The 15461-nt window shown below is 33.3% G+C and overlaps 1 protein-coding gene across 1 annotated transcript; it reads left to right on the forward strand.

Moving 5' to 3' along the window:
- Positions 1-1185: 1185 nt before the first annotated feature.
- Positions 1186-13471, forward strand: LOC143571020 (valine--tRNA ligase, mitochondrial 1-like). Its single transcript, XM_077056536.1, has 20 exons — positions 1186-1258; positions 1335-1391; positions 1971-2140; positions 2910-2982; positions 3096-3161; positions 3246-3329; positions 3872-3949; positions 4077-4160; positions 4245-4324; positions 5225-5282; positions 5361-5663; positions 6514-6684; positions 6764-6963; positions 7715-8117; positions 9448-9699; positions 10466-10960; positions 11052-11143; positions 12104-12203; positions 12292-12437; positions 13297-13471. The coding sequence occupies exons 1-20, from the start codon at positions 1187-1189 to the stop codon at positions 13469-13471; spliced, it is 3159 nt and encodes a 1052-aa protein (XP_076912651.1). The 5' UTR covers position 1186.
- Positions 13472-15461: the final 1990 nt, after the last annotated feature.

Raw genomic sequence — 15461 nt, forward strand, 5'->3', positions numbered from 1 at the left:
TGCTTGTGAGAATGACCGAATTAAAACGTATAACAAAATTAGGATATAATATAGAATAAATTGAATAAAATTACCTAAATTAACATACTAATTAAAAAACTAATCTAACAAACAAAAGGAAGCGATTGCAACCTGAAAACCAACGAGTTAAGGAAGAAGATGGAGCGACTAAAGATGGGTTACCAAAATTCTTTCAAATTGTCGATCGAAACTCATAAATAACATATGAAGATAAACCATTGTAAGTGAGAATGATTGGAGGGACGAGCGAAGGGTTTATGGTTAACGAAGGATGTTGGAATGGGTGGATATATGTTTATGAAAATCAATCGGGTTATACCAAAAAGAAAACAGGCGCGGGTCATATTAACTAAAATAGAATTAAATTAATTAGATAAATATGTGAAAATGATAAAAATAGAAATTAAATGAGCTGGAAACCTATGAACATGCTCATGTATATACATTGGACACTACAACTTCATCTAATCCATGTTGTTTCCTAGTATTGTGCATTCGAAATCCTTCTACAACAACTGTAGATTGTTCACACACCGTAGATTGTTCAATTGCCCTTTCTAGGTATATGAAATATTGAAATTTGGTTGGTTTTCAAATATTTATATTCTCTGTTTTCATGATACAAATGACGCTTATATTTGACAATTCTAAAGTTTCAAGTTTGTCCACATGAAATATTGATAGAATCCACCAGTGTGATATGGCATCAAATAAAATATAACGGTGAAACCTGAGCGTTAAAACACAAAAAAATAAATTCATCAAATTAACATATAAAAAAATAAAATAAAATATTTAAAATGACGTTTGTTTGGTCGGTAAATCCAGACAGTGGTAAACCCAAGCGTTGTCAGTCCGGGCATTGAAGCGGTAACGCAACACGAATTCATTAGATTTCAGCTATGTTCGTTATGATATGAGAGTTAAAAAACGAAAAAAATATAAAAATTAAGATTATCTAGTGAAGTGTCGTCGGTAAGTAAACTTAGGCATCGGTAAAAATCATGCATCCTCACAAGTAGGTTTTGACTTGATTCTAATTTTATTCATCTTCATTATTACTTTACTTGTTCCTACTCTCCTCGTAAACCCTAGCCGCAATCGCTTAAAAGTAATCCATTCATCTTCTTCATTCATTCATTCTCTTACTCTATTGTAGAACAACATGTCAAGCGCAAATCCTGATGCTCAACTTTCCGAAGAGGAGCTTGAGAGGAAGAAGAAGAAAGAAGAGAAGGTCAATCAACTGTTTCTTCTACTTATTTTGTATTTAAACATATTATTATTCACTTAGGGTTTAATTTGATTCACAGGCGAAAGAGAAAGAGTTGAAGAAACAAAAGGCTGCTCAGAAAGCTGCTAAACTCAAGGTCTTTCTAATTTATAACTAATATTTTTATTTGAATGAGTTCTCATAAGTTTATTGTTAGAGCGTGTAGTAACAGTAGTTGTTCTGTTATAGTTTGTTGCATTTGCTGTTATTCTGTTGTAGCGATTAATCAGAATGGAATTTATATGTAATCTTCCAAATATACATACACACACCAAATTCAATATGTAAAATTTTCATTTTTGATCAAATAGTGATTAGTCAGCAACTGGTCGGTGGGGTAGCGCCTAGTGATTACTCGGTGCCTAGTTGGGATTTTTACAACCATGATTATATTCTCAGGGCCCTTTGCATTGTATGGATTGGTTGATTGAGCTATTGCATACACTTGCATTGATTTGATGTTGTTTTTGAAGTTTAAGTTAATACGATTTTGATGTTAATCAAGTTTTTTTTAAGTATGCTTTATTTTTAGCCTTGCATTGTATGATCAGTTGGTTGAGCTATTACACATACTTGCGTTGATTTGATATTATTTATGAAGTTTAAATTAATGTGATTTTGCTATTATTTATGAAGTTTTTACTATGATCTTGATGTTAATTGATTTGCACTCAAGGCTCAACAAGGGCAAACTTCTTCAAAAGCCAGTAAGAAAAAGCCGGGACGGGCTGATGCAGGTGATGAAAACACTGAAGATTTTATCGACCCGGAAACGCCTTCGGGTGATAAGAAAATACTTTCCAAACAAATGGCAAAACAGTTCTCACCCGAAGCAGTAGAGAAATCGTACGTTTTGATATGAATTGTTCTTATTTTATGGGCTTTTAAAAAAATTTTAACTTTAATCGAACAAACGGCATAACACGCACAATTAAATGGGCGTGTTTTTCTTGTTTGAGCTTGTGGTTAAGAAAACCAATGTGTTCGTGCTCATTTATGTTCGCTCGTTAACGGTATAAATAAAGGTTCATGGACGTAAATGAACAAGCGTAGCTGAAAATGGATGAACATGTATCACTTATCACTTAAATTAACTAAAAGTGAATGTGAACAACAATGTGTGGAGCCTAAAAAACTAACGAATAACAATGAAGATAAATGGATCTGAAATGAATGTACGTAAAAGAACCTTCAAGAACGTAAATGAAACATTCACGCTCATTTGTTTAACTAAACGAGAAGAATATTTTGTTCATGTTACTAAGTCCATTAGCGGAGCCTAAGAAAGTTTATAAAGGTAAATTAAATTGTAACGGGTTTAAATTTATAATGAATATATTATTGAGCGTAAACGAATGAACTTAAATTAACATAACATAGCGAACGTAAATGTATGAACATAAACGAATTTAAATGAAAGAATGTTCACAAACCTAACAGAACAAATGAGATATGTGTGTATGTTTGTTCAATTATTAAGTAAATGGGCTTTTTCCGGACAGTTTACTAAATGTTTTGTTTTATTACAGGCCTACATCCACTGGCTACAAGTTTTTATTTCCTTTAGTATAATCGAAACTTTTTTTTTTGCTTATTTTGAATTTATTTTTTTTAGATGGTATGCATGGTGGGAGCAGTCAGGTTTCTTTAAGGCAGATTCCAACAGCACTAAACCTTCGTTCACAATTGTGAGGGCTTCGTTACTTTACTTATTAATATTAATAATCACTTTTTTAAGTATTTATAAATATCTGTAGAAATGGTTGATTAATTTATATGGATTTTGTTTGTGTTAATTCAGGTTCTTCCACCTCCTAATGTGACTGGAGCTTTACATATTGGTCATGCTTTAACTGCTGCAATTGAGGTTTAACACTCATCTTTTTATGTATTAAAGTTATGGTTTTAATTTCTTTTAGTTTTTAATTGTTGTCGATTTTCGTTTATTTAGGATACGATTATTCGTTGGAAGAGAATGTCAGGTTACAATACACTGTGGGTGCCTGGAATGGACCATGCAGGGATTGCAACTCAGGTTCACTTGACCTTTTAAGATATAAATACTGAGGGTTGGTTTTGGCTCACCAAATCAAAAACCAAAAATTTGGTTTTGGTTTTGGTTTTACAGTTTGGGTTCAGTTTGGTGGTTTTTCGGTTTTAGGTACATGCAAAACCAAAACCGAACTGAAATTTTGGTTTTACAAAAACATAAAACCAAAATGTTGGTTTCTGTTCGGGTTCAGTTATTTTGGTTAAATTTTTACGGTTACAGATCTGTTTTTCGGTTTCATGCATACTACTAATAAATACTAGAGTTGGCACAAAATGCTGGGTTGGTAAGTTAACTTGAAGACACTTTTTTGAGTTATTTTTTTTTATTAATAAATAATTAGTCTCAAATACACAAAAGTAAATATACAATTTTAGCAACTTTTACGTTTGACCCTGTTTTCCTTCCTATGATTTCGTTTTTTCACCCCGTTTATAGAATTTAAATTGACCCATGCATAATTTAGTAGGTCAAAATGTTGTGGCTATTTTTTTTTCTATATTTATATGACGTTGCTTCACTGATAGGTTGTGGTGGAGAAAAAAATCATGAGAGAAAGGAAGTTGACCCGACATGACGTGGGCAGAGAAAACTTTGTAGCCGAAGTGAGTTTGACTTTCTTTTTATCATGCCATTCTCTAATAAGTGATACTTATTAATTATCAATCGGGGCACTATAATAGCTAGATTGAGTTCTAAAAAGTTTCCATCATAATTTTGTATTGATGAAAGGTATGGAAGTGGAAAATTGAGTATGGGGGTACAATACTAAAACAACTTCGGCGATTGGGTGCATCTTTAGATTGGTCACGCGAGGTAACAAAGAAATAAAGTTTTACTATAAAATTCTTTTTTTGTTTGTTTGGAAACTGGTCAACCTTTTGTTCTGTTTTATGATAGTGTTTCACAATGGATGAGAAAAGATCAAATGCTGTAACAGAAGCTTTTGTTAGGCTTTATAAGGAGGGTCTTATATATAGGTATTATTATTATTGGTGTCAAAGAGGTTCAGATTTTCTAACAATTTATGGTGTTTTGTCAAAATGGGGTTTGCCCATTGATGTTAGTGCTCAGTAGCTCACCGTTTTGATCCAGTTATATTGGGTTATGTTTTATCTCTAACGCGTCAAATAGGCAAATTAAATCATTTAGTTTAAATGGGAATTGATCAAATGGGTCTAAAGACACCCAGGGGTGTAAACTAGCCGAGCCTGAGCTCGACTTGGCCCGAGCTTGGCTTGTTTTGCTTGTTTGAGCTCTTTTTCTAAAGCTCAAGCTCGGCTTGTGTGTTGTTTTTTCTAGTTCGAACATGTCTTGTGCTTGGCTTGTTTTTTATTAGTTAATTAATTTATTTACATTTTTATCATTTTAAATTTCATCTTTTATAGATAGCATTATATATTGTTTCATAACAAGCTTATTACATGTCAAGCTAAGGCTCGTTCATTAAACAAGCTAATTTTAAGGCTCGAACTCGTTTATGGTTGCATTGGTTTGAGTTTTTAACTAGCCAATCTTGTAGCTTACGAGCTGGTTTGGCTCGGTTACACCCCTATGTACAACCATTTAAATCACTTTATGCATTAAAGTTAGAATAATACCGTAATAAAATGGTTTTGACACTGGATTTAAAACTTAATTATTAATTAAAAACCATTGAAGGACGGGATAAGAAGTGTTTTGGGTGATCTGGTCAACTCAACCTGATCTGGCCCGTCCAGAATTGTTAAAAGATTACCAGTTTTGACGCATAACAAAATTAAGTATTCACCTGAGTTGTTTTTTTTTTAAATTATGAATGTTCGTTTTTTAAAAACTGACATTATTATTTCTTAACCTGTCATTTGACTAAAATGTTTTATCTTTCGCTTTCACTTCAGAGATTTACGGTTAGTCAACTGGGATTGCATGTTGCGAACGGCTGTATCTGATATCGAGGCACACAATTACTTTTTATTTCTTCACATTTACAACTAACAATTTACTTAATTTTACATTTTACTGCTTTATTTGTAGGTTGATTATGTTGATATTAAGGAAAAGACACCTCTAAAGGTTCCTGGATATAAAAACATGGTGGAATTTGGTGTTTTAACATCGTTTGCATACCCGTTAGAGGAAGGTCTTGGTGAAATTATTGTGGCTACTACTCGAATTGAAACAATGCTTGGAGACACTGCTATTGCTGTTCATCCTGATGACCCGAGATACAAACATCTTCATGGAAAGTTTGCGAGTCATCCGTTTAATGGAAGAAGACTTCCTATTGTTTGTGATTCTATACTCGTTGACCCTAAATTTGGAACCGGTGCAGTGAAGGTAAAATATTGTTTAAAGATGAGAGCTGCTGTTTTTGACTTAGTTTTTTTTTAATGACTGGGTCTGGCGTAAGGGTTTTAAAGATACGTGCCAAATGGGTCGAATGTATAAAAGTCAAGTCAATCAACTTTAACCAGCCTGAAGCATATTAAAGTTACCAGTTTAACTGAACCTGTTTTGACCTGTTACACATCTGGTCCAGTCTGACTAGGACCATTTTGCCGTGTTTGTTAACGATATTATTAGTGCTTGTTGTCTTGTGATTAGGGGTGTAAACGAGCCGAGCTGAACCGAACCTGAGCTCGTTTAGGCTTGAGTTTGACTTAACTTAAGAGAGCTTGAGCTTGGGTGACTTATCTTTTGTTTATATTTATATCATCAGTTTTTATATATATATATATATATATATATATAATCATTGTTTGTACATATATTACAAATTGCTTGTTTAAGCTCACGAGCTGGCTCAAGCTTAAGCTCGTTTACTAAATGAGCCTTAATAAAAAGCTCAAGCTTGTTTAAACTCGGCTGTGTTCCAACTTTTAGCATGCCGATTAAATGAGTTGGCTTAGCTTGAGTTCGTTTACAAAATGATCCTTAATATAAAGCTTGATCTTGTTTAAGCTTGGATGGATTTGAGTTATTAGCAAGCCAGTCTCGAGTAGCTCACAAGCGGCTCTGTACGTTTAAGCTTGGCTCGATTTGCGTATTGGCGAGCCAGTTAAATGAGCTGGTTCGACCTCGTTCAATCTTGGCTCGATTTGATTTTTCAGCGAGCCAATATTGAGTAGCTCACGAGCGGCTAAGCTCGTTTACACCACTTCTGATGATTCGAAGGTGGTGATTGCAGATAACTCCAGCGCACGATCAAAACGATTTCGAGGTTGGGAAGCGTCATAAACTGGAATTTATCAACATTTTCACTGATGACGGGAAGATAAACAGTAATGGAGGTTCAGAATTTGTTGGGTTGCCACGTTTTGAAGCTCGTGTGGCTATAACCAATGCTTTAAAGGCTAAGGTATTCATTAATATTACTCATAAAGTTGGGCAAAATGCTTTCCAGTTTTTTTATTTTAATATTTTTTCAATGCATATAGGGACTGTACAAAGGGGAAGAGAAAAATGAAATGAGGCTAGGGTTATGTTCTAGAAGCAATGATGTGATTGAACCTATGATTAAACCACAGTGGTATGTTAACTGCAATGGTATAGCTAAAGAAGCTCTTGATGCTGTTATGGATGACACAAATAGGAAAATTGAGATAATGCCAAAACAATATGCTGCTGAATGGAGAAGGTATGAGTGATTACGGAAATTTTATTATGGTAACAATAACAATTTAATTTTGTGAGTTAATTGATTAGGAGGTTATATATAGGGGTGTGCATGGGTTGGTTTGGGCTTAAACTGAATCGACAATTTCGGTTTGTGAGGAATTGAGTCTTTGAAAATTGTTTGGTTTTGGTTTTTTCAGTTTTTGTTTTGGGTTCTGTTCGGTTTTCTCATTCGGGCTTGAAAATTTTTAGCCTAAAAAAAATAATTTGGTTTGCACTATTTATTAAGTTTTTATAAATTAATGAAAACACAAATCAAAAATGAAAATCCATAAATTTAGTTTGGCCTTTTGGGTTTTTATTACAAGCAAAATCGAAACCAAACTTTCAGTTTGGTTTTGGTTTTTACGAACGAAAAACCAAACCTGTGGTTTTTGTTTGGGTTTGGTTTTATCGGTTCGATTATTTCAGGTATTATCAGTTACAGATGTTTTTCTGGTTTCATGTACACTCCTAGTTACGCTTTGAGCAACTTTCAGCGTGTTTGACCAGTTCGGTTTTTTTTTCTCGGAGTTTTTGGATTTTACCTGCTTGACATGCTAAATGTTAAACCTAACCCGAAACTAACCATTTACCATTAAACGGATAAAAGATGTCACATCTATTACAAGTGCTCACTTTAAGCACTACACCTTATTAGTATCATACATATACGTAGTATAATATCATTTTTCTTACTGTTCAAACATTATATTAAATTTTCACTTCCCCAGATGGCTCGAGAATATTCGTGACTGGTGTATATCAAGGCAGCTTTGGTGGGGCCATCGTATTCCCTCATGGTACGTTACATTGGAAGATGATAAACTTAAAGAACTCGGGGCCTACAAGGACCACTGGGTGGTGGCTCGCAATGATAAAGAGGCTGAGGAGGAGGCTAACAGAATTTTCCCGGGAAAAAAGTTTCAGTTGGCCCAAGATCCTGATGTACTAGACACTTGGTTTTCTTCTGGGCTTTTTCCATTATCTGTATTGGGCTGGCCTGATAACACCCAAGATTTGAAGACCTTTTACCCAACTTCTGTTCTTGAAACCGGGCATGACATTCTGTTTTTTTGGGTTGCTCGTATGGTGATGCTTGGAATGAAGTTGGGAGGTGATGTACCTTTCAAAAAGGTTCGTTTAGTTTTTGTAAATTTTGACTATTTCCATAATAGGGATGAGCTCGGGACCGTACCGGTACCGAAAATCCCGATCCCGAAAATCTTGATCCCGAAAATCGCAATTTTTGGTACCGGTACCGGTACCGAAATGTTCGGTTCGGTACCGGTATTTAAGGTAAAATTCGGAAAATACCGGTACCATACCGTACCGGTACCGGTACCATACTTGTCTCGAAAACTCAAAAGCTTGGTACCGATTCGGTACCGACGGTACCAAATCGGTACCAATTTCGGTACCGGTACCGGTACCATACCGATTTTTGCTCATCCCTATTCCATATATATCTGGTGCATGCTCGTGTTGTTTGTTTGTTTAACTTTTAACCGAATAAACGATCGAACACGAAGAATTGAACGAACGCGGTTTACTTTTTCGTGTTTATTTGTTCGTTGGTGAACCTTTTGATCTACGTTTTGGTGAACCTTTTGATCTACGTTTTGGTGAACCTTTTGATCTACGTTTTGGTGAACCTTTTGATCTACGTTTTAGTGAACCTTTTGATCTATGTTTTGACTTCTATAAATAATAGGCCTATATATGACCCAGACGAACACACACGGGGCATGTTTGTGTTCATTAAATGAATGATTGAACATGAATAATTAAACAAATGAGGTATTTATGTTCTGTTTTTTACTGATCTAAAATTAGTAAAAAGGAGCCGTGAACAATAATATGTTGGGCCTAAAAAATTACTAAACCAAGTTATAATGGGCTTAAAAATTTAAATGAATCTATATATTATCAAAGGTAAATGAGAACGCAATTAAATGAACATAAATGATCTAAAATCAATTAATAGTAGCCTTGAACAACAATATGTTGGGCCAAAAAATTAATATAAATTAGACTAAATTTTAATGGGCTTAAAAATTTAAAAAATGCATATTAATGAACATGAACGAACGAACTTAAACAAACATAACTAGCAAACATTATTAATGCATGTAAATGAACATAAACAGCCGAGCATAAGCAAACGTTCACAAACATATATGATCGAACGAGACATCTGTTCATGTTTGTTCGTTTATTAAATATACAAACATAAACGAATTCCTTAAGAACGGTACACTGAATGTGGTGAGTTTATAGACCTAATAAACAATCATTTTGTTAGAAGTGATTACACAAAATATATACTTCAATAATACTCTAGTTCTTTCCAAATGCATAAAAAATGCACTTCTAGTGACTATTATTATCTATCCATTTGACCTTTTTTTATATCTATTTCATTTTATAGCATTTCTTTGTTTTTAAAATATAAGTTTGTGTGTAGGTTTATTTACATCCCATGATTCGTGATGCACATGGACGGAAAATGTCCAAATCCTTGGGCAATGTAGTGGACCCCATTGATGTCATATGTGGCATCAAATTGGAAGATCTTATTAAGCGACTCGAGCAGGGTAATTTGGATCCATCCGAGTTGAAGGTTGCAAAAGAGGGTCAAAAGAAGGATTTTCCTAATGGCATTGAGCAATGTGGTGCTGATGCCCTTCGTTTTGCCCTTGTGTCTTACACAGCTCAGGTACCATCTTTATTTTTTAAGTTGTATTTAGTTATTTGTTTTGTTTTGAGTGTTTCTTATTTGTTTTGAGTGTTTCACAAATTCTTAATATGTAAAGAACTTTTAGATAAACCACTAAAATGTAGGGCTGTAAAGGGAGCTGAAGTGAGCCGAGCCAGTTTGAGCTCGGGCTCTAGCACGAAGTTGAGCAAGCTGGATCGGTTCAGCTCGTTTATTTTAACCAATTGAAAAGTCAGCTTGTTAATTTTTTACACATTGATATATATATATATATAGCGAAAAATATATTTTTTGAACATGCACAATGCAAAGCCTATGAACTATAGAGTTTTGTGTGTGTGTGTACGCATGTATGCATATATTTACGGTTCAATTTAAAGCCAAACGAGTGAGCCAGTTTTTAGGCAAATGCTTTTTGAACAGCCTTACCAAAATGAACATTCTTATATATATAAATGTACATATATATATATATATGTGTGTGTGTGTGTGTGTGAAATATAAATTTATTTTTAAATATAATTGTTTTGTTTAATTCTTTTTTCTATTTTAAATGATTTATGTAGTTATATTTTCTTCCAATAGTATTTAACTTAGTTTTGCGAAGACGAGTAAATAAGTAATCTTATTATATCTAGATAATCAGTTTTGCTATTGCACATTTGAAATCAATCATCTAAAATTTATTATTGAAAACTAATTAGACCTTTCTATTTAACAAGTTTGATCCTTATAGATACTAACATCTTGTTTTGCATGATTCTAGTCAGATAAAATAAACCTGGACATATTACGTGTGGTTGGATACAGACAATGGTGCAACAAACTATGGAACGCCGTGCGATTTGCCATGAGCAAACTCGGTGACGATTATACCCCTACAACAACAATAGTACCACAAAAGATGCCATTCAGTTGCCAATGGATACTTTCCGTACTAAACAAAGCTATATCAAAAACCGTATCTTCTTTAGACTCTTATGAGTTTTCAGACGCATCAAGTGCTGTGTATGCATGGTGGCAGTCTCAACTTTGTGATATTTTCATTGAAGTTATTAAACCTTACTTCTTTGGTGATAATAATGAATATGCCAAGCATTATGCACAAGATACGTTGTGGGTGTGCTTGGATACAGGGTTGAGATTACTCCATCCGTTTATGCCGTTTGTTACTGAGGAGTTGTGGCAACGACTTCCTGTATCAAAGAGTTGTACACGTGAGAAGTCTATCATGATATGTGAATATCCGTCTGTTGTCGAGGTAAGTGTTGGCTAATTTTGACTTTTGACCTGCATTTGCCAGATCTAATAACTGAGACATTTTACTTTTTTTGTTTTTGTGTTTTTTATAGTCTTGGACTAATGATCAGATAGAGTATGAGATGGAAGTGGTTGAGTCAGCAGTGAAATCATTCAGATCAATCAGAGGGGAAACAAAGGAGAAGTAAGTGGTGTTATTAAGCGAACCGAACAAACACGAATGGATCATGTTCGTGTTCGTTTGTTCAACTTTAACATCACAAATGACCGAACACGGATGGACAATTAAACGAATGGGGATTTGTTGTTCTTGTTTATGTTCGTTCTGTTAACTTTAACAGAACAAATGATTGAACACGAACAGTCAAACGGATGGGGTTTTCTTATTTATGGTCATTTGTTAAGAACATGAACGTGTTCTTGTTCATTTGTTAACAAAATAAATGGGCCGTTCATGAGCGTAAACAGACCTGTTCATGTTCGTTCGGTTCGGTTAACACGAACAATTAAATGAACGGGTTTTTCTTGTTCATGTTCGCTCTTTAAGAAAATTAATGTGTTCGTGTTTGTTAACAATGTAAACTAGAGGTTCATGAACGTAAACAACCCTGTTCGTGTTTGTTCGGTTAACATCAATGGAATGAACGATCAAACACGTACAGTTAAACATGTGCTTTTTTTTGTTCATGTTTGTTCATTAAGATAACGAAAGTTTCCTGTTCTTTTGTTAACAGTAAACGAACGAACTTAGCTAAAACCAATCAAATTAAATGTGAACAACAAAGGCCTTAAAAGTATTATATTAACGAACAAGCATAAACAGATTAAAATTAACGAATGTAAGCAAACATTCATGAACATAAATAAGCTGACAAGACATGTGCTCATGTTCGTTCGTTTAACTATATGAACAAAATTTTTGTTCATGTTCATTCATTTATTTAAAATGGTTAACCAAACCATCGATTTTCAGTTTGATTCAGTTGGTTTTAATAGCCTTAGTTCTTTCTAAGTTTTGTTAATCAAGTTAGCTTTATTATTTCTAAACAAAGCGTTCTGCTTGCAAGTTATTTTTGGTCACTTGTGATGGGATTGTGTCAGTTATTTTTAATATTTAATATAAAGAATTTTTCATCTTTTTCAGGCGATCGGGTTTCGCAGTGTCACGAACAGATCAAATTGCAGACCTTTTAAGGCGTCATGAAATGGAGGTTTCAACACTAGCAAACTTGTCATCTTTGAAGGTGGATAAACCTGTCACATATTAATGGATTTTAAACCTATATTTTAGAAATCTTATTATAATTTATATATGGATTTGACATCTGGCAGGTACTCACTGAAAACGACCCTGCTCCAGTTGGATGCACAGTGGCGGTTGTAAATGAAGCACTTTCGGTTTATCTCAAGAACCAAGGAGCTATTGATGTTAAAAAGGAACGGGAAAAGCTTAATGCTAAGTTTACAGAGTTACAGAAGTAAGCAAAACTGTTCTTATATAAGGGTATAATGGTGACAATATAATCTGTTTAATAAAACGGGTAAATAGGAAATTATGAGTATTAAAATGGGTTTATTTGATTGGGGTAAGTATATGATATGATGCAAGTTTTCAGAGGTATATATATTAAATTGCCCACATTTTTTTTATATTTATTTAGAAAAGGGGCAGTTTAATATATATATATTCCAAGTTTTATAATATCATATTTACTTTCTTAAAAACTAAAATAAAATCGTTTACTTGTAATAACCTTGTTTCACTGAATGTACTAAGAGAAGTTTATGCTTCATGTAATAATGCTGTTCCTTTATTATGCGAAACACAACAATTTTAAGTGATAAGCGTGTTTATTTTTTGTGTTTTGACAGGGTAAGTATAATATTGTTAATTTTAGAAACATTTATGAATATTAAATTATGAAACTAAATTTAGAATACATTTAACTAAATTTTTAAATGCATAATGCACTAACTTAATAGAAACAATGCTATTACAATAATGCATTAATACTTTAAGTTGACAATTTAGGAGGTTGTATGTATTAAAATTATCCTGTGGTTGAGTTTCTATCTGTTTGACTTTGTTGGACTCATTTTTCAGCTAAAATTTGTTATTTTAAGCTTAGAAGTTTTTGAACTCTTTTCTACTATTTTTTGTTTTTTAAATAATTGCCAAATATGATATAACTGTATTATTCCAAACGATAATCAAGTTATTTAAAAATATATTTGGAGCGTGACTATTGACCAATAACCTGTTTTTTTAGCAAGCTTTTTTTATATGTTTTCTCAACTTTACTTGACTCGATTAACTTCTTACTTTTATTTGAGCAGGCAAAAAGATAGTTTAAACAAGGCAATGGATGCCAAGGGGTACGAGGAGAAGGTGCCTGCTCATATAAAAGAAGAAAATGTTGCAAAACTCGCCTCGTTAACGCAACAGCTACTTTCCATTGAGGAAGCCACTCAACACATTGAACACCAAGTAGCCGTGAATTCTGAGACCTAAGCCTAATTTTTGTGTTTGGTTATTCGTACTTTAACTTCTCAAGATTTTAGGGAATGCTTTGCTTTCGTATACAATACTTAAATGACAATTTTGATCTAGTTTGTGACATTTGTGAGTATTTGTATTCTCAACTTGATAATTTACACTTGGCAATGGCAACATTTATCTTTCTAGTGGCACTATCGACACTTGTTTTTTTAGTTTTTACAATATTTTTTCCAAGTAACAAACAAAACAAACCATTCACCAAAATTTGAAAACTAGTGTGTTTTCTAAGTGCGTGGCGGGAACCCGTATTATTAAACGTGGATATATAAATGAACCCGTATTATTAAACGTGGATATATAAATACATCATAATGACTATTAACTAAATTTGACGCAACAAAAAAAAATCTAAATATCAAAAGAACTTGGTCGGTATCTGTTTGAATCATTATGGTATCGATGTGGAATTGGCATTTGGTATATAGCTTACAAAGTAAAAAACACTATTATAGTGTTATGAATACAACTTCGTTTTTAATCAAACTTATATACTTTATTGCGATTACACCTCCGGTTTAACAGCGTGACATACATTAAAATAAGCATGTCATTACTTTGTATGTTAAACCATTTTAAAATGAATCAATAAATAAAATCTATATATAATAACAAAAAGGAAAACAAATGTTATGAGACAATTTAAAACCATGAAAACTTTTGAGGGGTAAATTGCAAAGTAACCAAAGTTTGAAGAACGAAAATATTGGGAATCAGGTAAATTGCAAAGTAACCAAAGTTTGAAGAACGAAAATATTGGGAATCATGCTAAATAGCTTAAACCTTTGGGAGGCTAACTTGAAACACTATTAAACTGAAAGGATTAAAATTGTCAAGGCCATAGTTTACTGTAGCAATAGGTTTGGCTTTATAATATAGTATTACAAAACAAACCATTCACCAATAATTTGAAATGACAAATTTTATATAATAATGTAAGCTGTGTTAAGATAACGTTTTAGACGGCTTTCATACCGTTTTTTCAACCAGCTTGGCCACACCTGTTAATAACTGAATCAGTAAACGGTCACCGTGGTCAAACTAGTTTTCCCTTACACCCATTAAGATCAAATTCGGCTAATAATTCAACAAAAGATCCTGAAGATAGTATTTCAGCACCTGTTTGTTTCATGCGTTTGTTTCACTTTGGTTATCTCAATCATTTCTTGTAATAACTATGTTATCAATAAAATCACAAGTGAGGAGTTCTCACTTTAAACAAAGAGGGAGTAGTCACATCTGCATTGAACACAGCCGTGTTCAATAAGAACACTTACCAGTTTCTCATTTCATATTTTAGGGGCTTGTTTAAGTCCATACTAGGATTTATTTAATTTGCGTACTTTAGTTTCATTCTTTGAGAAAAATACCTTATAGTAAGCACATATAGACTTCTTCATTTAGACTACCATAGAAAAAAACATTGTTAATGTCAAGTTGGTAAAGAGACGAGATTTTTCAACTGTAAGGCTGATGACACATCGAAAAGTAATCATTTTTACAACTAGGGAAAATCTTTTGTCAAAGTCCACACCTTCCTTTTAACTACACCCTTTGACAACAAGTCTAGTTTTGTACCCCTCAATTTCACTTGTGGATTTGTATTTGATTTTCTAAATCCACTTACATCCTATTGATTTTCTATCCTTAGGAAGGTCGACTAAGGTCCATGCGTTATTTCTATTCAACGCTTCTATCTCTTCCTTCATAGCATTTACCCAATTAAAATAACGTTTTACTTTATGGTAATTTTTTTGGTTCACATGACTTATTTAAACCGGGTACAACACGTTGATTTTCTAAGGATGGTTTTGAAGTAATTTACTGATTTTTTATACCATATTTAACTTTTCCTTTCATGATGAAGTCATTTATTTATTTATGAGTTAATTGCAATTATGGTCCTTATGGTGAAATCAAAACGCAGGTTTCAACCCCATGGTGG

This window comes from Bidens hawaiensis, unplaced genomic scaffold (assembly GCF_021521415.1).
Source record: "Bidens hawaiensis isolate Kalapana, Puna unplaced genomic scaffold, B.hawaiensis_p1.1 tig00001299_1, whole genome shotgun sequence".
Classification (NCBI taxonomy): domain Eukaryota; kingdom Viridiplantae; phylum Streptophyta; class Magnoliopsida; order Asterales; family Asteraceae; genus Bidens; species Bidens hawaiensis.